Source organism: Pyrus communis, chromosome 5 (assembly GCF_041283825.1).
Source record: "Pyrus communis isolate YQ-2024b chromosome 5, ASM4128382v1, whole genome shotgun sequence".
In the NCBI taxonomy this organism is placed as follows: Eukaryota; Viridiplantae; Streptophyta; class Magnoliopsida; order Rosales; family Rosaceae; genus Pyrus; species Pyrus communis.
Window position 1 is genome coordinate 12411087 of NC_142569.1, and position 23683 is coordinate 12434769.

The following is a 23683-nucleotide window of genomic DNA, read 5'->3' on the forward strand; positions in this document are numbered from 1 at the left end:
TTTGATATGTGTTGTGAATGTGGAATTAAATTTAAAATTGAATTGGATTTTTAAGTTGGAACCTATTCACCCCCTCTAGATTTACTAGTACCCATCCTAAAACTTTCACAAACGAAGTTACATAGCACATCTTGCTAAATCTTGTTGGTTCATCAACATAATACCCTCCTGAGATTTATTTCGAGACCTAATAAACCCCCCTATATCTTGTGAAACTTGCGAATATACGGCTCTTTTCCGTTATGTTTTTGTTCTTATGGATTCGTCTTTCTTTTGAATGACCTGGTCTCCACGTTTACTTCAATTTTTAAATGGTTTATATTTTTCTGAAATTTTTCAAAACAAAATGCCCTTCCGTACCTACTAAGAAAGTGAGAACAACAAAAAAAAAGGGGTTTTTGAACATTAGTCCTTGCAAAAGATTAAAATTTAAAAAAAAAAAAACCTTGTGCTAGATTACATATTCAATTTAATCCCTTGAATGTACTTTTATCAAAATTTACATTCAATTTTTGTTATTTAATGTGTATTTTTATTTAATCTCTCCACATTAAATTTTAATTTTATTAATATGCATATATTTATTTTTTAAATTATAAACGAACGTAAATGAGAAAATATTAAAAGAAATTTGTGATACAAAAATATATAAATATATAAGTGTACAGAAATGACTGTGCCGAAATATATAAATTGACTTTTTTGTACCAAAATATTTGTACCTACGTGATTGTACCGAAATATATTATAATGAACCTAAATGTATGTACCGAAATGTATTATATTGAATTAATGTACCTAAATGTCAATACCGAAATGTATATACCAAAAATGTACGTACCTAAATGTCAATACCGAAATGTATGTACCAAAATACATGTACCTAAATGTCAATACCGTAATGTATGTACCAAAATCTACGTACCTAAATGTATGTACCAAAATATAATATATTGAATTAATGTACCTAAAAGTCAATACTCAAATGTGTGTACCTAAATGTACGTAACGAAATGCATTATATTGAATCAATATACCTATATGTTTGTACCGATAATATACCGAAATATTCAAATGTATTAATGTACCTAAATGAAGAACATACAAAATTGTTATTGGAATATATATTATAAAAAAATTAGGTGCCTAATTGTAGACATTAAAATATATTATGATGAATGAAATAAAAATTAAATTTAAATACATTAAAATAAAAATAAAAAGATAAATAAAACATCAAAATATAACTAATAAATGATATGATTAAATGTACTAGGGACTAAAATTGGATTTTAATCTAAAATTGGATTTTAATCTTACACAAGGTTATAGTCTAAAACTCATCTTTTTTAAGGATTAAAATGAAGTTTTCTACAAAAAAAAAAAAAAATCGAGAACAATTTTGATAACCACTATGTAAATCTACAGTTATAAAGCCCTAGATGAATTGACTCAAAGAAGCCGATGCCTTGGTCGGTTGGTCCTCACCTCAAACATCCAGGAAGATGCACGGAAGAAGAAATGTTGCTGTCAGTGATTCCATTTCGTTGAGAACGTATTGAGACGTAGTCATCCGTTAAGTGGGATGTAGCCAGACATTTCATGGAAGCTGCCCTCTCATATCAAAATGAATATGTTTAATTCTTAATAAAGAATTTTAAATTTATGCATTGTATTTTCATATCTAGAAAATTTCTTTGAACCGCCTATGTTTGAAAAATAAATAAATAAGTAAAATATTTTCTATTTTCTATTCATCTCATATTTCTATGTTTTTCTTTCTCTCTTTATTTTTGAAATTTTCATGCATGTCAATTATTATGAAATGATTTATAAACACTTTTTTTTCAAAGCTCAAAAAGATTATACAATCATTTCGGATCGGTAAACGCTACATATAATGTTTATCTTGGGTATAATTTGTTTGAGAAAATTATACAGTCAAACACAAGGGCGATGATCATATATATATCCCAACGTTGCCGGACTGTTCGTTGCCATGTTTGCTTGCCTATATGTATGTTGAAATTGTATTTCAAAAGTTTGCCTTGATATAAATATCAATACAAAATATCAATTGTATTGATATTAGTCCTAAAAATTTGTCTTGACATAGCTTTTTGTAAAAAAATTGCCAATAAGCTACTGTTTGTTACCACGCTTTCTTTCTTGAGTTGATTTTTCTTCATCATCTATCATTCATTGTTCTTTTTTCAATTTTTTTTTTTTGGGCGATTTCTTGTATATTATTTAAACCCCCTTTTCTTAGAGTAAGCCACAACCAAAACAACATACACATATACGTCACAAGAGAGAGAGAGAGAGAGAGAGAGAGATGGCACTGAGGGCAAACATTGGAGAGGCTGAAGAGAAAGGGACGAAGAAGCAGAAGAATCCAGATGGTCGGGAAATCAAGATGATGGTTCAGCGGGAGACACAAAACTACTCATGCTTCAAGCCAAAAGTTGGAAGTGTGTTTCCCGCCAAGAGAAAATCAGTGAAACGTATGATGTTTGATCGTTTAGTTGCCTGCTTTGGTTCATTTCCTTATAGTCCTCCTTCCTCATCATCAGCTTTGGCATCCCAAGCCCCAAAACCCTAATAGATCTCTAATTCTCACTTCTCATCACCTCAAATATCAAACACCATCGTAATGCATATGTACGATTCAGCAGCTATTCTACTCCTCCCAAAAGTACCTTTTTTTTTAACTCCTCCCTGAAGTACTTAATTCTGTGTATTTCGTTTTTGTAATTTTGATCTATGTATGTCGTTTGCTTATCTGGTTTTGATTTAATGTTTCAATGTTTCTACTTTTTCATATATAGAATGAACAATTCATGTGTGCACACTTTTGGCTTTTGTGTCTCTGATTCGGATTTGGATAGTGCACCAAAACTCTAAGAGATTGTTTCTTTAGAAAAAATCTAAGAGATTCACAGGGTCCCATACACAAATTAAAGAAAAAAAAATGTAAAAATGAGATAAAAGTTCTGATATATTAAAACTAAAACAACCCAGAAACCCAAGTTTGGAAATTAAAGGGAATAAATTGCGGAAATGAGAGAAAAGTTCTGATACATTAAAACTAAAACAACCCAGAAACCTAAGTTTGGAAATTAAAGGGAAAAAAATGCGGAAATGAGAGAAAAGTCCTGATATATTAAAATTAAAACAACCCAGAAACCCAAGTTTGGAATAACTATGAATTTCGTAAAATTTATCTTGTTTATTAGGTCTAGAAAAACATAAAAATAAAACAAATAACTAATTAAGCAGTTGAGTTTGATCTTATCTGAATTCTGAATTGCCATATGCATGACGTGCTTCATGTCAGTTTGCTTGTTGTGCTAGATGTTGATCAAGATATCTCGGTGATCAAGGTCTGCAATTACTACCGCTATATAAAGTGACATGCCTATCTTTCTTAAAAGTTTGTGTGATGGCTCGTCCCAAATTATTATATACATTTTCTCCCCTAGTGTGTAAAGTAACAATATTGCTCTCGTTGGCTTAGTGACGTGGATGTACATATGTAGTTTTAAATTAATTTCCTTGCTATCGTAATTAGATTGTACTCGACATTACGAGCTCGTTAACGCGAGTTAGGGCCGAATCGGAGTCGTAACAAGGAAGTTACGAATGTATAGAACGTAAACAGACCAAAATAAGAAACCAATCACCATAATTCCTATTTCCTTGGACCCAATTAGATATTTGGGCTATTATCTCATCTGGACCAATCAAAATTAGTCCTCTTTCTCCCTCTCTCACGGCAGCCCAATCAAGGCTTAATATTTTCTTCTTCTGCCCAATCAGGAGGACACACATACACACACACGCACGCACGCACGCACGCACACACACGCACGTACACACTTTCTGCCCTCTTCTCGAGCCTTATCTTTCCTTTCTCTCTGCATCGTGACACCCACATACACTATCATCATCAAACTCTCATGGATTGAGTCTTTGGAAACCATCATCATTCTCCTCTCGACCTCACGAACTTAGCCATACCCTTAGCTCATCGAACGGATGACAGGAACGTGAGAAACCAGAAGCTCCGGCGAGGAGTCAAGTTTGCTCTGACACGATCCCGGCTAATTTCGAGATTTTAAGGCTTGGAAAGGTATTCACCCAACTTTTCTAACCATTTGAAATAGTTTTGGAGTGAAGTGGACGTTGGCATAGGCGAGTTTGGAAGGTTGCAGAGTTGGTCGGAAGTATCGAGGGAATTTCCGATCGTTTTCCGTTGGATTTTGAACTTGTATTAGGTACGAATGTGTTCTACTCTTCAAGACCTTCAAATCCATATAAATTTCATGGATTTTGGTTGAGAAAGGACAAAGTTATAAGCTTTAGAAAATCTTTCAAAAACTGACAAGTGAAAACAGTGGCGGACTGCAGAGTGACCGGAGAAGAAGGGGAATATTCCGTTAACTTTAACAGAATATGCTAAAGGTGTCAGGTACCATCAGTTACATTTAATGAAATATTCCATCAAACTAACGGAATATTCCTAACGGCGTCAATCACACAGACGGCACGTGCCTACGAGTGGCCGGCCCGTGTGGCCGTGCCTTGGTCAACGCATGAAGGCTCATTCGGTGTCAAAAAAAATTTCTAAAAATATGGGGGTGTTCGTGTTGTTGAGTAGATCACGTTGGTATATTCAAACACCACATTTGAGCAACGTGAGGAATTAATCCTAGGCTTTGTTTTTGTGATATTGAATTAATGTTAAATTAGTTATTTCGCATATAGGTGAGACGTACCCTGAAGACGAGCGTGGACAAGCAAGATTAGGAGGCTACGATCCTGCTACTTATCAGTAAGTAGGCATTTGTTTTCTATATATATATATATATATGCTTTACGATTTCCAAAAAATGTTTTTAAATGAATTTATGCCTTATATGCCATGTCTATACCGCTTATTACTATATTGTTGCATTAGTGTGAATTGTGAATTATACTATTTGATGTTGCGGAGGCTCAGGTAAGCTTCAAGTAAGTTAGCATGTGATTGGTCTTGTTGCATTGCATATTGCTATGCATTTATGCATTTAGAACTTACTATGCTGCTCCTCGGTGTTAGTACTTCCGCCCGAGGCCAAGGCACAGCTTTCACGTGATTGTTCACCTCTCGCACCGCACACTCACCTTGGATCCAAGTTTTGGTGCTAGCCTATCGTACAGACCACAATAAGTGGTTCCGACTCGTAGGTGACCCGAGATCTATCGCATAGCTTTCACGTGATCGTAGCACTTAAGCGTACTTATTTACACCCAGCCTGTCGTACAGGTCACATTAGGTGACTCCGACTCGTGTGCAGACATATGTCGATAAGCTACCAGTCCAATCGTACAAGTCACATTAGGTGACTCCGACTGGTGTACTATTTTATATTGGTTTCACACCTGGCTTACACTTATTCTTGTTGAGATATTATGACATGGCATACTTCAGTTTTCTTGTGCATTCATTTTTCATGCCTACGTAGTAGTATTTTCTGGAAATTATACAGGTTTTACGAAGAGGGGTTATTATGTTCATAAAGATAAATGTGTTTTCAAATGCTTGCCCACTCACCCTTCTGTTTTACGCCCCTTTAGGTTATAGGTAGATGTTCATCTTTGGTGGCTTACGATGACTATAAGGCGGTTCTAACGTTTACATAAATAAAAGTAGGGATCTTCTCCCTATTTGTATAATTAGTACTTAGTTAGTTCGACTGCACTTTCGTTTTACCTATACTCTAATATGGGTGTATCTTATATTTGATCACTTTCACACACTTACAGAGTATCTCTAGTTAAATAAGCTTAGTTTTGGTTTTTAATTATTCACATTTCTTTTATTAGTATCACTTCTGTTGCGCACTTGGCTACGTCACTCTCACGTGATGGCCAGCACGTCTTGACTTTGGTCGGAATGTGTCAGTTTGACAGTCTAAGTACATATGGGGGGACCGAAGACTCCTCGAGAGATGGGGCAAATGAGTGATGTTCCTTACTGTTGTTGCTGCTCCACAGTTGACACTCATGCATGGACCCTTCAACATACATGCATACAAAGTATAATTAGATATTATTTTCAGAGTTTACAAATATAAGCACTCGGGGCTTCCTCGGGCAATGCTCGAACTTACTTTGATTGGGCCTGAAGCCCCTTCGAGCAATGAAATTTTAAAAATTTGAATCATTGGTCTAAAAACCTTCGTTATGCCCACAATTTGACTACTTTTCAAAATTTCTCATGTCACTATATACAAATTTATCATTATACTAGGTATGGTTACTGCCTGAATTTGTTTTTCCTTAAGGATTTGTATCTTTTCTTTTAAAAACAATATTTGTATCGTGAAATTGATTGCTTAATTCACTTTGAGTTCTAGCTAGGGCATTGTCAGCTTGTTCTCTTCTAATTTTGTGTGGTTTACTTACTCTTGTTTTAATCTAATGGTTTCATGTTCATGTTCGCACTGTTAATGTAGTGTAATTTTCTTACATGCCACTTGTCTCGACTGTGGTATTTTTCTGTGTGAACATTTTGAGCTTTTGTGCTCATGGGATTTTATTGATACATTACACGCACACACTCTTTCAAAGTCCCCTTATCTTTCTTTTCTTCCCCATCCTCTTTCTCCTCTGTTTATCGCATTTTATCTTAATTCATTAGTATCTGTTGATGCACAAAATCGGCGAGGACTTTGTTACAACAGAAAGTGTCAAGTTTGTGACCTTCGCTAGGTTGCTCTGGTCATTAGTGTGGATAGGTATGTAAATGAATAGAGACAGGGAAGCAAATAACACAAGATGTATCGTGGTTCACCTCAAGTTGAGGCTACATCCACGGAGTAGAGGAGTTCTCATTAGTTGTGAAGGGTTTACACAAATACATAGGTTCAAGCTCTCTTTTAGTGAGTTCTAATGAATAGTTTAGTACAAATGACATTAGGGATTATCGTGGGAGAATGATCCCCCTTTATAGAAGAGAGTTTCTAGCTTTGTTCTGACATTGACACGTGTCGTGTTGTGATTGGCCTCTGATATCGACACGTGTCGCGCTGTGATTGGCTTCTGATACTGACATGTGTTGTGTTGTGATTGGCCTCCTGGTTAGAGGAAAAGTCTTGTGGGTCCTTGACGTATGCTATTGATCGGTGCTTAGTAGTTTTGGGATTGGTCAAGTATGGTACAAACAGTGCTCCCCTAAGTTCCCGAGTGAGGGAAGCTCCTCGGTTGGGGACTTGCAAGATCCAAGCCATTGAGTAATCACGAAACTTCTAAGTACCAAAGTGTGGTGTCGCATTCACTTGCCTTCTCTGTCTTGTGAGTAGATGTGGCATCTTATCTTGGAAGTACTTTTCCTTCATCCAGGAGTGGTATCTTTGGTTGGCGTTGACGCACAAGGTAATGTATCATTTTCATTTGAAGCTTACTTGTAGTTTCAGGTTTGGTTAAGTGCGATACAAACCATATAGTAGGAGTCCCCCAAGTCTCTAAGCGAGGAGATCTGTTGAATAAGGTGACAGACAAGGTAAGCAATCAAGGTTCCAAGAAATTAGTCTCAGATCGGTGGGTTGATCTTGGGTTCCGGCTGATTGTACTCATTCTCCCTGTCTCTCATTCAACAATAAGGATGAAGAGAAGAAACAGGGAGAAGAGATGATATGAGGTACTCTTGTTTTTGGAGAAGACGGACGAATCGGCATGTGCTTTGTTGTACTTAACTTTCCACAGGTGTATTCTTGAATTGGGCTGGAGGGTTTTCTGGTTTCCTCTAAAGGAACGAGCCGACTCCAGAATTTGAGGGTCAAAACAAGTCCGTTAGACCTGGAGTATGTTCGATCCTGATGATATAGGATACTTTTGCTGTTTGATAAAGTAGTAGATGTGGTATGGCGAAGCTTTGTTCTTCGACGACGGTGCTAGCAAAAGGCTGTTGAGACTTCTCGATCTCTTCAATTAGATCTTGAGCTTGGATTTGACTTAGACTCTTCCGTCTGGGTTGTGTGGTTCCACAAGAAAGGCGTCATGCTGTAGTGATCTGTTCTAGCTAGCCGTTGAACCTTCTTCTTCAATCTTTTGCATAGCAGAAATAGTGCACAACCTTTGCATTTAAATGGTCCTTCAGAGCACGAATTCTCAGCGACTCATCCATGCTTGGCAGCTTCAGTGTAAAGAGCCAATATCGTACCAACTGTTCTGAGGTATTTGCCGAAGGAATTCATGACCTTGACAACAGTTGAGGATGAGTACTCGAGAGCAATGCTAGGCAAGCGACCAGGCAAAGGAAAAGACAGGAAAAAAGCATGATATGGGATACTCTTGCTTTCAACCCTAATGATATGAGATATTCTTGCTCTGATGTGGCTGGTTGGCATGGCTATTATCGAAGGATAAGAAAACAGAGTATTCGAGAGGCTAGATTGGGAGTGCCATTTCGGATGTGAGGAAGGGTTGAGCATTTTTTTTTATTTGGCAGGTCTGCCTGGCTGTTGAGGATGGAGGTCGACATATATAGGAATTGTCCCAACAGCGAGTGGTAATGCTGTTCCTTTACCCTTCTCGGTCAAAACAATGTAGTGATCGCTGCAAGGTTCACGTGTTTTAACTTTGTCAGAGCACTTTGAAAAAGTGGTCTGTGGTATCCAGAAAGCTGATGTTGCGTGTGAGGATTGTGGACAAATTTTATTCAATGAAATCCGACTTCTCTAAGTTTGGGGAGCGGTGCCTCTTCGATTTTTGAGCAGGCAATATTGTTGGGGATATAGTTCTCGAGATTCGGATAACGGTGCCTCTTCGATTTCTGGGCAAGCAATCTTGTTGGGAGTGTTTTCTCAGATGTGAAGAAAAGTTGGGCATTTTTGCAAGTTTGCTTTACCACTGAGCACGAGGTTGACACACATAAAGATTTTCCAATAATCAAGCAGTGGTGCTGTTCCTTTATCCTTGTGGGTAATAGTAGGGTAACTGGGCCTTCAACATTTACCTATCTTAACTTTGTCAGAGTTCTTTGGCAAAGTTGTCCTTGGTATCCGAGGAACTGATGTCGCGTGTGAAGATTGCTAATAAATTTTAACCTAGGAAATCCGCTTCTCGAAATTTGGAGAGTGATGCCTCTTCGATTTTTGAACAAGCAGCCCTATTGAAGATTTGGCTCTTTCGTTTATAGGAGCACCAATTAAGTTCAAGGAGTCCATTTTGAAAGTTATTGCTTGTAGGAATTTTTTTTCTTATTTTCGTACTTCTGAGACATATTGTACTTCATTTTTTTCTTCATCTTTTCTGAGAATGTCTGGCCCGTTCGACCGTCGTTTGGACTTGAATGTTGTAGAAGAGGTAGCCATGTCTCCTCAAGATAACATATGGCGCTCATCCTTCTTATCTCCTACTGGTCCCCTTACTATTGGGGACTCTGTGATGAAGAATGATATGACCGCTGCGGTGGTGGCCAAGAATCTTCTTACTCCCAAAGACAACAGACTACTTTCCAAACGATCCGATGAGTTGGCTGTTAAGGATTCTCTGGCTTTTAGTGTTCAGTGTGCAGGTTCTGTGTCTAATATGGCCCAACACCTATTTGCTCGAACCCACCAAGTTGAATCGTTGGCGGCTGAAGTGATAAGTCTCAAACAGGAGATCAGATGGCTTAAGCACGAGAATAGACAGTTGCACATGCTCGCACATAGCTATTCTACAACCATGAAGAGAAAGCTTGACCAATTACAGGAATCCGAGGGTCAGATTTTAAATGATCATAAGACGTTTGTGAGTTTGTTCGAAAGGCATTTGTTGCCTTCGTCCTTTGGGGTTGTACCACATACTGAAGCTCTAAATGATCAACCTCTGGTGCCTCCTCTTTCTGGGGTTCTGCCCAGTACTGAGGCTCCAAATAATCACCCTCTGGTGCCTCCTATTTCTGGGACTTTGCCGAGTGTTGAGACTTCTCTTGAGCAGCCTTTGTGAATGCGCCCCTGTTTGTTTATTTTGATTCAAGTGTATGCACGTATTTGTAATTTATCAAAGATATCAATAAATAAGCTTTACTTCATTCACCGTGTTGTGTTAAATACACTAAGGTATCCTTCACTAAGTTCTTTGAATTTTTTATTTTGTTGAAGTTTACATGTTGAAACTTCATGGGTGGACCCTGTAGGTTGAAGTAGTGCTCCCTTAATTTCTTGAATGAGGAAAACTTCTCGGTTGGGGACTTGAAAAATCCAAGGCACTGAGTAGTCGTGAAATTTCTGAGTACCAAGGTGTAGTGGTATATGGTAGGAGTCCCCCAAGTCTCCGGTCGAGGGAGTTGACGAGGGAGGTGTCTTGCTAGTAGGCAATTTTCCAAACAAAACTTCATCATTTTCCTTTCTAGGTGGTTGCCTAAAACTCCTCATTCATATATATTTGGTATGAAAGTTGTTAGGCCCAAAGAATGGGATGCCTAGGCTCTTTTCTATTTTTTTTATTTATTTTTTTTTTTTTATATATTTTGATTTTTCGATTTTTTTTTTTTTTTTTTTTTTTAATTTACGAAATTTTTTATTTTTTTATTATTATTTTTTTTAATGGGTGAAGCTTTGATGTTGAAGTTTTGTAGGTGAAGTTTTGGTGTTGAGAGTTGAACCTTTGTAGTGAAACTTTGGTGTTGAAGCTTTGTAGTTGAGAGTTGAACCTCTTTTGTGTTGAAGCTTTGTAGTTGAGAGTTGAACCTTTGTAATGAAACTTTGGTGTTGAAGCTTTTGTGTTGAAGCTTTGTAGTTGAGAGTTGAACCTTTGTAGGTGAAACTTTGGTGTTGAAGCTTTGTTGGGCACTATAAATTGATTTTGCTTCACACTATCTTGATCAAGAATGTGTGAAGCTTTTGAGAATTGTAGTTGCTCTCCATTGATGAAGCTTTGTTTGATGTTTAAACTTTGTAGGTGAAGCTTTTGTGTTGAAGCTTTGTTGGGCACCATAAATTGATTTTGCTTCACACTATCTTGATCAAGAGTGTGTGAAGCTTTTGAGAATTGTAGTTGCTCTCCATTGAGGAAGTTTTGTTTGATGTTGAAACTTTGTAGGTGAAGCTTTTGTAAACTTGACAAAAGGGTTGTGGAATCTAAGGCCACCTCCAACCGAAGGGTCCAAAGGGCCAACTCCTCAAAATAGTGGCCAGAGGGCCGAAAATAGTGTCAAGTTTGTTCCATGGCTATGTCCACGGAGTAGAGGAGTTCTCATTAGTTGTGAAGGGTTTACACAAATACATAAGTTCAAGCTCTCCTTTAGTGAGTTATAGTGAATAGTTTAGTACAAATGACATGAGGGATTATTGTGGGAGAATGATCCCCTTTTATAGAAGAGAGTTTCTAGTTTTGTTCTAACATTAACACGTGTCATGCTGTGATTTGCCTCTGATATCGACATGTGTTGCGCTGTGATTGGCCTCTGATACCGACACATGTCGCATTGTAATTGGCCTCCTGGTTGGAGGGAAAGTCTTGTGGGTCATTGACAGTATACTGTTGATCGGTGCTCAGTAGTTTCGGGATTGGTCAAGTATGGTACAAACAAGTTTATCTGAGGGTGTAGTCAATTTGGATTTCAGAGGATTTTAATAGACTTTTTTTAAGTGACAGATTTCAAAAGATATTAATAAATTCTACAATTCTATACGGATTTTGGAAGATTTCTATGAATTTCAATTATAGATTTCTATGGATTGTTATGGACTTCTTTCATGGATTTCTTAGGATTTAGAAAGAAAGAAAAAATTGATAATCACATGTATAGCTGTTGGATCATTTTTAATAAATCTAAGGATTGTGGTTAAACCTTCTTCATTACCTACTGAACACAAACCGACGCATTAGGAACCCTAAACCCATAATTGCAAGTTATATGTTCCGATGAGATATGTTCCATGGGAAAAAAAATCGAATTACAAACCCAGAAGTATTGACTCATAATACCTAATAATTTTGCCAAAAAAACATTGAACTACAAACCCATAAGACATAAAATCCTATTTGAATGGTATGGCTAAACAATGTATTCAAGATATAAACTCCTAATTTAGCCACACAAATAATCCGGATCCAAATAAAGCTTTTGTCCAACCAAACAATGCATTTGTTAAGTCCACGCATCAACTCAGTATACCCTAATGACGGAAGCTACACATTTCTGCACTTCTATCTGCTAGAGTTTAGAACAAAACTGAGATGATGGTGCTGGCAAGGAATAAAAAAACATGGAGGGTAGGCAAATGGCAGCCGTGGATGCTTTGCATAGCATAGAAAGGAAAGGGGCGAGTGGGGGTGGTTAGAGATAGAGAAGTCAGCTTGAGATACAACCTTGAAAAGAAATCTTAGGGGTGTAGGTCGGATTTTAATTGTTTATGTTATGCATAAAATTCATTCTCAAATCCTACAAAATCATATACTTAATGAAATCCTTCAAAATCTATGATATTTTGAATACCTACGTATTTGTATGGACTTTTTAAAACTTTAATTGACTACACCTGAATTTGGATGTATTACATCGGTACTCAAATTGGTAACAAAGCTTCACCTTCTGGCAAAACTTTGGAAGTAATCATTTTTAGTCAAATTATGAGAATTGATTTTTTATTTTATTATCATGATGAATGAGTGATAATTAATTATGAGCTTTATTAGAAATCGAGTCCTCTCTTTGCCTATAAAGGTGCACATATCTATCTAATTGTACACTAATGAAAAACAAGTATTAGAGTTTTAACGTGCAAGTAAGGCTAGAGAGAGAAACCTAATTTCCACCACACCAACGGCTTATCTATGATTCGCTCAAGTTAAAGATTGTAGATGATGTTTGACAGCTAATTATCAAGGGTATGTGATTTATGTATTCTGCATTAATCGTTTTGTTAAAATTATGAAGTTTAAGATCTTGAATTATGAATTGGGTCTTATGACTTTACCCTATTTTAAATTTACGAAGGGAACAAAATGGTTGCCTAATATATTTTATATATATACACACACATAGGAAGCATTTAAGGGAAGGAATCCCCATTTTTCAAAAAAAAAAAATGAGGACATCTTCTTGACCGTTAGATTTGGCTTTAATGAAATCCTGTGATTAAGATTCTGTGGTCTGTGATTTAATCTCAGCCACAGAATTTCATTAAAGTCAAATCTAATAGTCAAAAAGATATCCCCATGTTTTTAAAAAAATAAGAATTCCTTCTCTTAAAAGGTCTATATATATATATATATATATGTTTGCCATGTCGAGTTTTCTCACAGTGCACAAAATGCGGCCTAGGAATATGCCTTGGAGGTTGACCGGAAAGAAATCTACGAAAGAAAGCAACTGGGATATTACCGTATTATAATAGTAGGTGGCAGGTGATGACCAGCCAATACCCAGTCAACAAAAGGCATTAGGGCCAGTTTCATGCTGAAAGAACTTCACTCCCACGCTTTAACTTCAGCGGTTGCGTCACCAATCACGACGTACCCTATGCGTCATCAAACCCTTTATCAACCTTCTGCGCTTATATAGGAAAGAGACATTTTTCGCATCTTTTGCCCCATGATTCAGGGATTAAGTGATCTGAATTTTTAAATCTGATCAAACAACATAAAATTATTATAATTTTTAAAAGTTTTTACTAATTTCTCTGTTTTTAGCCATTAGATCAAATTTTAAAAATTCAGATCACTTGATCCTTGGATTTTGGACGAAAAGATCTGGAGATGATCTCTTTCCGCTTATATAAGCTCCCGAAAGGTTAAGAAAAAGAAAGCATAACAGCACCTACTATATACACTCTCATACGCTCTCTAACACAAAGTATGGAGATGGAAATGAAGAGCGACATTTCAGATGAGGAGCCAAAAACGTTCAAACCAAAACCAGGGAGCGTAATTCCTACAAAGAGAAGGTTAGTTAAGAGCATGATTCTTGATCAAATAGTCCAGGCTTGTCCTTCCACTTCTGCTTACAAAGCTGAAAGAACAAACACCAAGAAGAGCAACCACGTTTACCCAAACCGACCATAGTATGCAAATATACAGGTTGTATATGATGATTTACCAACAACTTACATCATGCAACTATTTCGCAAGAGGCCATGTCAATATACGGTGTACCCGCTTTAGAAAAACCCACTACTAATTAATAATAATATAGTTGGTTATTTATATTGAATACAGTCCACATGTGCAAACGTCCCCTTTCTAACTATTTTCTTTGTGTGGTGATGTGTGTGTACGTAGTTTCTTAATAGAATGTTATTGTGGGGGTGGGGTGTTGGTTTGGAAATCTTCTTCTTAAATATTCCATGAAATTGTTCATGCTTTACACGCAACTCCTTTCAAAATGAAAATCAAAGATATTTTTTCTAATACAACGTAGTTGGGGGGAGTGTGCACATACACAAACAAAGGATCCCAATAATACCATATGTGGCGAATATGTGATATAAATGGGACCCTATGTTTTGTACTCACTGTCAGAAATCATGTTAATTTTTAACATCAAAATTGATGAGTGATCATCACCTTATTAACAAACACAAGTTCCATGACTGAAATTGGGAGAGATGTCATGGACAGAGGAGATTCACTTGAAGAAAAGAAAATGATTGATTTCAAGGTTAACAGTATTTCACACTCTTGAAATTTGGGGTATTTTTTAAGGGATAATGTTTGAACTTTTCATTTTACACTATAAAATATTAAAATTATACCAATTTAGGATAAAATGATGATGTCCACAGATCTCTCTCAATTCTTAGCTATTATATCGAATGAATTGAAGATGATCAAAATACAGAATTAAAAAAAGAGTAATGCTAGGAAGACTAAATTTATAAGCTAAAATTGCAAATTAAATTATTTGTCACCAATAAAAAATAAGCACGTTTATCAACGTTTAAGTAATAATCTAACCATCAACTTTCATATCATTTAGTTTACAAAACTTAGTCTACAAATTTAATCTTCCTAACATTATTTAAAAAATATATATACAAAGTAAAAAAAAAAAAAAATATGTGCATAGCATCTTGATAATACAAACCATACGGCATTGACAATTTGACACACCAGATTTTTCTCAAATAATAGGCAGGTTGAATTCTTCATAGTTTTGATTTTACTTTGTTTATGCCGATAGGGCGTCCCACAAGTCTAGGGGGACGAACGTAGGAGACCTTTTTCTAAGGCTCGTATGATTATTATGTCCGAAGTTAATGGAAACGCAGATTGGTCAGTTTGAAGATTTGGATCATATATAGGAATTAATAAACGACAAAGAAAATATAATTACACTTTGATGCCTTTTTCTACTCAACCAGATAGCATCAAATCATTGGAAACTAGCTCCAAGCATGCATCTCGATGTTGTTGACGGAATTGCATGTAATGATGCTTTTAGAAAATGTCTAACAAGATCATATGTCTTAAAATTTCCAATCATGGATTGTGTTTGCTAATTAATAAGGCGATGATCACTTACCAATTATAAAAAAGATGTGATATTCACACATCCTATTTTACTTCTCATTTTTTTTTTAATTTTCGGCCGTCGGATCGGATGAATTGAAGAAGATCAACGAATATAAATTATCAAGGAGTGTATGAGAAGTAAAATGAGGTGCGTGGATAGCACACTCCTTATAAAAAAAAAGGGAAGTAATATTACCAAACTCCGTTAATCTCTCACAATCTTCTTTTCTTCAACTAATTTGATAAGGAACTATATAAAAATTGCCAAACTCACTCTCCTAAATTAAGTTTTACGTTGTAAAAGGACCAAATTTTCCAAAATAAGTGACACATTTTGGTGCCAAATTGGACGATGTTTACAAAATGTCACTCTAAGGAAAACAGTGGCATGGAGACCAGGCCACATGGTCCATGAATATGCTGCTTCCCACCATGTACCTGACATCAACCCTCTTTGGCCTTTTCTGTAGTTTTTTTTACAATTTAAACTTGAAGAGGACTTCAATTTTTCAATCCAAAAAAAACATACAATAACACAATCAGATAACTTACGAGGATGTCATTGGATGTATCCCTTAATAGTATGTGATTGATTTGTAAAACAATGTAAAATCTCTGTGGCATATCAAAGTTCTTCTCCATCTAAATCCTGGATGTTCACCGAGTCATTTATATATAAAGAGTGGAAGAAAATACGAAAAAATTGGAAGAGCACCATTTTACAATCAGAAGGGTTCAATACAAGCCAAAAATTTAACCCATAAAACTGTAAGAGATGCCAAGCTAGAAAAGTAGAAAATAAAGAAACATTCAGCTATATTTAAGGCGTTTCCATCTTGTTAGTAACAATGCCATTGATATGACCCATGAGTGCTCGTATTCCTTTTCATAAATCATAATAAGATACTTTCTCTGTTCTCACCATGAGTCAATTGACCGTGGCCCATGACATGAGTGCTCATATTCTTTGATAAGATACTTTCAATTTTTCTTTCCGTAGAAAAAGTGTTCAGAACACCACCCCCACATGCATGGTATATTGTAAAACTGGAAGTGCAAAGAAACGGATCACTATCTTTTATGGTAGTCGGTCATGCATGTATAAATGAAGTAAACAATTTAAGTTCCACTCTTTTGCGGTCTACATCTTTAATTATTCCAAATTAATAAAGTTTAACCATATTTATATGTACGAAGAAGCTATATATGTACATATTAGAGTTTTATTTATTAAAAATAATACAATTTTGTTCGGATTAAAATACTAAAGTATCTCTGGTGATGGAAATTTAGTGTGGTTTGATAGCATTACTTTCGTCGCGAGCAAAGCAAAAACATTGGTGAATTGATAGGTTGGTGGACGGTTAGTGACTCATCATGCTAGCTAGCTAGCGTTGGAACAAGTTGATTAGATTCGTATTTTATATACGTCCCACGTGTGCGGTGATCATGAGTCTGATGGTGTACAACCTTTCCTAAAGCCACTTCAATATTTCAGTCACGATATTGGGTTTGATGTTAATGATACCATTTGATGTTTTGCTAAGTGGAATATGTATTCCTCGTTCATTCCAAATTTAAAAAAAAAATTGATAGGATTAGAAGGTTTATGAAATCCTTGGCATCTATTTTCAATATAACTGGAATTTCATGAGTTAACTAATTCAATTAATTGTTAAATAATTGGTATCAAACAAACTCTTACTATCTTACGATCGTAGCTTTCACACTTTCATTTTATTCATTTGCACTCTCTTTTTAATCAATTACATAAAACGAGAATCAAAAAATAAATTGTTAGAAAGCTCTCCAATCCAATTTCTCAATTAATGATAAGCCTTTCATGTTCCATTGTTTTCCACAAATTTATTATTATGCGAAACCGGGATTCATATAACAATTACACCACAATACAAAGCACAATTGAGTAGATGAAAACAAAAAAATAAAATAAAAATTACCGAGAAATTTTCAAAGTTCAGCAAAATCCTGCTTACGTCCCTAAAAAATATATTGATTTTAACTATGAAAATAACAAGTACAAGATACACTTTAAATCAACATAACCTAATCTCAAAATCCTTGTACATCCTCTCACAGTATTTCCCCAAAACTTACTCTCTCCCAAGAAATCTTTCACTCTTACTCTTTGATTTTCTCTCAACCCGTGTTCAACTCCGAATGCATACCAAACGCACCAATATTATGTCTAGTTATAGGCATACATCATCGGCAACCCATTAAACTGAAGCCAACGAGTAAGACGAAATTGGCCTTTAGTTCATGCACCATATTTAGGCCATCTCCAACCGAAGGGTCCAGAGGGCCAGAAGGTCGAAAATAACCCGAAAACCATTTCCAACCGAGGGTTAAGCCAAAAGGTTGTGGAATCTAAGGCCACCTCCAACCGAGAGCTGGCCAAATGGCTCGTTTTAGCCCTCTGGCCCTCCAAGATTCTCCAAGATATTAATATTTTAATGAACAGTATAGGGCCATATTTGCCTCCGTCTCCAACCGAGAGTCAGAGGGCCAGAGGGCTCGTTTTAGCCCTGCCACAAAAAACTGTCTTCAACCGAGGGTCAAAGGGCTATAAGGCCAAACATAATTTATTATTTAAAAACTACAACTTAAATTCAAATCCAACGGCTAAGTGACTTCAGCATGATGTCAGATAGCCGTTGGTAGCTGACATCATGCTGACGTCAGCTAGCCGTTGGATTTGAATTTTTCTTTTGCTATAAATAGGGTGGATATTGGGTTATAATTCACACAACTTTGAATTCCATCTATTTCAATTCAATCTCTTTCAATTCAATCTTTTTCAATTCAAGTTTGCAATGAATTCTAACTTTAGATCCTCTTCGGATTCCAACTGGGAGTCCTCATCCAATTCCAAATAGGAAGCAAAATGGGCGCAAATGAGACGAGAAGATGAGGAGTGTGATGAAGAAGTTCACGTAAGGCACAACAAACAAAACATGGCAGCAGCCATAGTGTGTCAGCCAACTGAGGAACAACCTCAATGCGATGGCTCTATTGCTAGTCACTCTTACAAATCACGAAACAGAGCGATGTTGCATGCCAATCCGATGAACAACTACTTCAACCCCAACTCGGTGTACACAAAAGAGGATTTCAGATGTCCAGCAAGTCAATCCATACTTTCGACAGAAGCTAGACAGAGCAGGTCGCCTTGGTTTCTCAACTTATCAGAAGGTTACTGTTGCACTTTGAATGATGGCCTATGGCTCCCCAGCTAATTCGATGGATGAAACCCATGGTATGTCTGAGTCTACATGCCTTGATACTCTTCAACAATTCTGTGACACAATTGTTCAGGTTCACAAAGACGAGTACCTCCGCGAGCCAAATCAAGAAGATATGAATCGGCTCATTCGTAAAGCTGAAGACCGTGGGTTTCCGGGCATGATAGGGTCATTAGACTGCATGCATTGGGATTGGAAGAACTGTCCCACCGGACGGCAATAAGGCTTTAGCGGAAGGTCGAGAAAGCCAATTATTGTGTTAGAGGCGGTTGCCTCAGATGACACATGGATTTGGCATGTTTTCTTTGGAGTCCCTGGATCCCAAAATGACATTACAGTTCTTGGGCGTTCACCCCTCTTCAATAACTTGAAGGAAGGTAAAGCACCTCAACTTCACTACTACATCAACAACTGTCAATACAATATGGGGTATTACTTGGCAAATGGCATCTACCCAAAGTGGGCGACACTTGTCCAAGCAATTCCAAACCCTAGGAATGACGCAGAAAAGTTGTTTACCTTACACCAAGAGGCATAATGGAAAGATGTTGAGAAAGCTTTTGGTATTCTACAAGCATGGTGGAAGATTATTAGCGAACTGGCAAGAGGGTAGAGTCGAGAAAATTTGGACTCCATCATGATATCTTGCATCATATTACACAATATGATAGTGGAGGATGAGTGAGATGAGTATATTGATGGAGAGTCCGATGACGACCAAGAGGGTCCAAATAGGTTAAGAAGGGCTCATGCAAAAATATATTATGGGCCTAATTTGCCTTTCAATTCAAGAACTGGTAGTATCTCTATAAATGAGTACATGAAGCGCTATAGAATGATTCGTTCTCGTGCCACAAACAAGTACCTACAACATGATCTTGTTGCACATCTTTGGGCCAAACGAAGCATGGAGTAGGCGTTTAAGTTTTATGTTATTAAATGTTTTTTAAAATGTTGTTAAATGTTTTTTTTTATGTTGTATAATTTGTATGTTGGTTAATGTTATTTAATGTTATTTCATATTGTTTAATGTTACTTAATTTAATTTAATGTTGCTTAATTTAATTTAATGTTGTATTAATGGCTTAGGAAGTTATAGGAAAAAAATATAATTTAAAAAAATATGAAACAAATTTTGTGAAATAGAAGTTATAGGATAAAAATAGACTTTAAAATAAAATAAAGCAACTATGTGAAATAGAAGTTATAGGAAAAAATGGAATTTTAAAAAAAAAAATGAAACAAATTTTGTAAAATAAAAGTTATAGGAAAAAATAGAATTTAAAAAAAAAATTAAAAATAGAAGTTATAGGAAAAATTTTGTAAATAAAAAATAATAATAAAACTATAAAAAAAATTCAAATATAACGGCTAGCTGACGTTAGCTAGCCGTTGCATTTGAATTTTTTTTCTTAATCATTCCTGTCGGTTATAACCGACAGGAAAACTGAATTTTCTGGCCAGCCCCGGGCTGGCTGGCTAGCTGTTTGCAGCCAGCCCTCCAGCCCTTTAGCCCTCTCCGATTCCGTGGGGCCCTCTCAGATTCTAGAGCCCTCTGGCCTAGCCCTCGGTTGGAGACGGTTTTCGGGTTATTTTCGGTCCTCTGGCCCTCTGGACTCTTCGGTTAGAGATGACCTAAAAGGGCTAGAAGGTTGGAGGGCTGGCCAGAAAATATAGCATTCCTGTCGATTATAACTGACAGGAATATATTTATATTAAAAATTAAATGTATTCATGTCGGTTATAACCGACAGGATTGTTTAAAAAAAATTTTTGAATGCAACGACTAGTCAGCTAGCCGTTGTATTCAATTTTTTTTTTTTTTTTGGTGGCTTTTTTTAAAAAAAAAATTCTTAAAATTTCTAATTTTTTTTTTCTTATAAATACCTAAACCATTCATTAAATTTTAATTCTAATTGTTTTGGTTTTTTGGGCCAGTTATCGTTATAGTTTTTAAATTTAAATTGTTGGATTTGAATTTAAGTTCTTGTAATTTTTAAATTTAAATTATAAATTATGTTTGATCCTATGATCCTTTGGCCTTCGGTTGGAGACGGTTTTTCGTGACAGGGCTAAAACGAGCCCTATAACCCTCTGACACTTGGTTGGAGACTGAGATAAATATGGTCATGTACTGTTTATTAAAATATTAATATCTTGAAGAATCTTGAAAGGTCAGAGAACTAAAATGAGCCTTCTGACCGGCTACCGGTTAGATGATCTTAAATCCTTTGCTCCAGCCAGCCTATAGCTTGCAATCATTTTCTCCATTTGCCATTTAATGCATGGAAGAAAAAGCACAATTGCTGAAAAAAGACCAAGTGAAGACCTTCTTTCAATTTTGCTAGTGGCAGACAAATCATGTCAAATCACGTCTTCACTTTGAAGACTTCCACGCCAGACAAGGTTGCACTTCAGGCCAATCCCACATTTATGACCAAATATTCTCAATCCTGACAGACAAAGACAATCGGAGAATTGAAGCGACCAAGGTCATCATCAGTGCTTAGCCATGAGTCTACGGTCACAGACTCAAATGGTCCATGAAAATATTCTGCCACCACATCTGCCGTGGGGATTAAGAATTAGAGTTAGAGAGATTAAAATTTGAAAATTAAAAAACATGTAAATTAATGATTAGTTTATTACTTTAACGTTAATATACGTGTTTATTTCTATTGGTAACACATTATTTAGTTTGTAATTTTAGTCTCTAAATTTAGTCTTCCTATCAGTACTCGGGCATTAAAACCATTCTTGGCTGCTTCTGCGTTTTCTCACTATATAAACTCATCTCATGGAGGTTCAGAAGTTCATAACTTCATATACAGCACATCTTAGCATACAGTTAAAAAAAAAGAAAAGAAAAAAAAAGAGAGAGTTATAGATGGCGATGAAGAAGAAAGCTTCAGAAGCAGTGGAGGAGGAGCAAATGATGAAGTTGAAGTTGAAGTTGAAGAACCCATCTCAACAAGAACAAATGGTGGAACTCCACAACAAGGCTGAGCCATGGATTTTCAAGCCAAAAGCTGGAAGTGTTTTCCCTGTGAAGAAGAGGTTAGTGAAAAGAATGATGCTTGATCAAATTGTCAAATGGTTTTGCTCTGGTTCCGACTCAGATACCAAGAAGGTCATCAGCAACCATGTTTATCCAAGCTCACCATAGATTTGCATATGAACTATGTTTTATTTTTTATTTAGTACAGAGTCATTGTGTTTCTGCTAATATCATTGTTACGCTGGTATAATTTTTATGGATTTCATATAAGATGCTGGGATCTCTCTCTCTCTCTCTCTCTCTCGATAAATTTTGTGAATTCCACGATTGGTAATTAGATTCCTAGACAATTCATAATTAATCTGAGATATTACAGTTAACCCCCCATCTTTCCCAGAGAAACCAAGATAAACCCCGATGACGATATATTTGTCGGCCAAAAAACAAATGTTTTTCCTTTGAGAGAGAGAGGGGGGGTGGGGGCGGCGGGGGGGAGCGATTAATTGGTAAGCAATAATACATAGAGTTAATTTAGCGCAGCAACAAAATGAATAAAACAGATTGAGAGCTCTGCATTACTATTGAGTTCAATGAACACATCTGCAATTCTGGACTTGTATGGCCCAAAACCTCCAGCCAGATATTTCAAGTTCCAATTTTGTTTTTAAAAAAGGAAAAATGTAATCCATCTAAGCTTCACTACGCAAACCCCCACACATAATATTTCTGTCATTTTCAATACCCAAGGACCCCATTTATATGTGAAAATCCCCTTGCTTTGTGCTCCGTATCCTTTTCTGTTGAGCCGCGTCGGAATTCATCTACGAAAAGTTGAAGAAAATCAACAAACAGGAGACCACCAGTATAGTTGTACAACTGAAAATAGAAGGCATAAGTTTAACCTACAAACTACAAAGTGGTTAATCATTGAAAGCAAAATCGCTACCTAATTTCAGATGAGTGCTTTACTTAATTTCTTTAATGGACCAAAGCGAAGTTTAATTCTGTCTATCTTGACATAATGAAGTTTTACAGGGTCAAGAAACATAGCCCAATGAAATAATTAGCATGTAATGTCATATTGAGCTTTGGATTTGATTTGACTTGACTTGAAAATCCATCTTTATAAGTGCGGCCGATTTTTATTTTTAATTCTAAAATAATATCAATTGGATATCAGATTCATTTTCCTTCCCCACTTTTCTTCTCTCAACCGACATGCCAGATTCTCGTTGAGGCCACGTGTTCTGTGGTCTTCGTCACAATACCTCTTAGTTTCATCTTTATCCATATGATTTTTTGTTTGTATATATTTGTAGGGGATCGTAAAGGGAATTTAAGTCTAGTGTCTATTTTTTTGGTTCGGAGTTTGGCTTCCTTTGAGGATGTGGCGGCGACGGCGATTTGGTTTTTACTGCTTCAGAATAGGGTTTTTTGTTATTTATTTTTTCAGCCTTCAGGACTAAATTTGTGTGGACCTCCCGTTGTATCTTGTGTTGCAGGCTTGCAACTCTCAAGTTAAAGGTTGTAGATGACGTTTGACGACTAATTATCAATGTATGTGATTTACGTATTTCGCATTAATCGTTTTGTGAAAATTATGAAGTTCAAGATCTTGATTTATGAATTGAGTTTTATGGCTTTACCCAATTTTAAAATTTTCGAGGGGAACAAAATGGTTGCCTATATATATTTGTTGGAGTAGGATTTTCTCTCCTCTTTTTGTCCTTTTCCTTCCCTCCCCTCCTATTTGAACGGTCACAGTTAAGTCACGTCAACATCTTATATTAATTTTTTTTATTGAAAGAGAAAGATAAAATAAAGAATGTGAGATGAAGGAATAGAAAATGATGAAAAGAGAAGAGGAAACAATCCTAATCCATATTTGTTCGCCATGGTCGGTTAAGGTTTACTCGCACTGCACAAAATG

General features: G+C 36.2%; 1 protein-coding gene and 1 long non-coding RNA gene across 2 annotated transcripts; both read left to right on the plus strand.

Annotated features, from left to right (window-relative positions):
* The first annotated feature begins 9303 nt into the window (after positions 1–9303).
* Positions 9304–9978, plus strand: LOC148696778 (uncharacterized). The gene has a single exon (XM_088693265.1). The coding sequence runs from the start codon at positions 9304–9306 to the stop codon at positions 9976–9978; it is 675 nt and encodes a 224-aa protein (XP_088549391.1).
* Positions 9979–21265: 11287 nt separating this feature from the next.
* Positions 21266–23411, plus strand: LOC148696779 (uncharacterized). Its single transcript, XR_015962726.1, has 2 exons — positions 21266–21812; positions 23256–23411. It is a non-coding gene; the product is annotated as an uncharacterized LOC148696779 (long non-coding RNA).
* Positions 23412–23683: the final 272 nt, after the last annotated feature.

Bases quoted from the DNA above. Each gene is read 5' to 3' on its own strand.
- LOC148696778 (XM_088693265.1), top strand. From the start codon at position 9,304: ATGTCTGGCCCGTTCGACCGTCGTTTGGACTTGAATGTTGTAGAAGAG.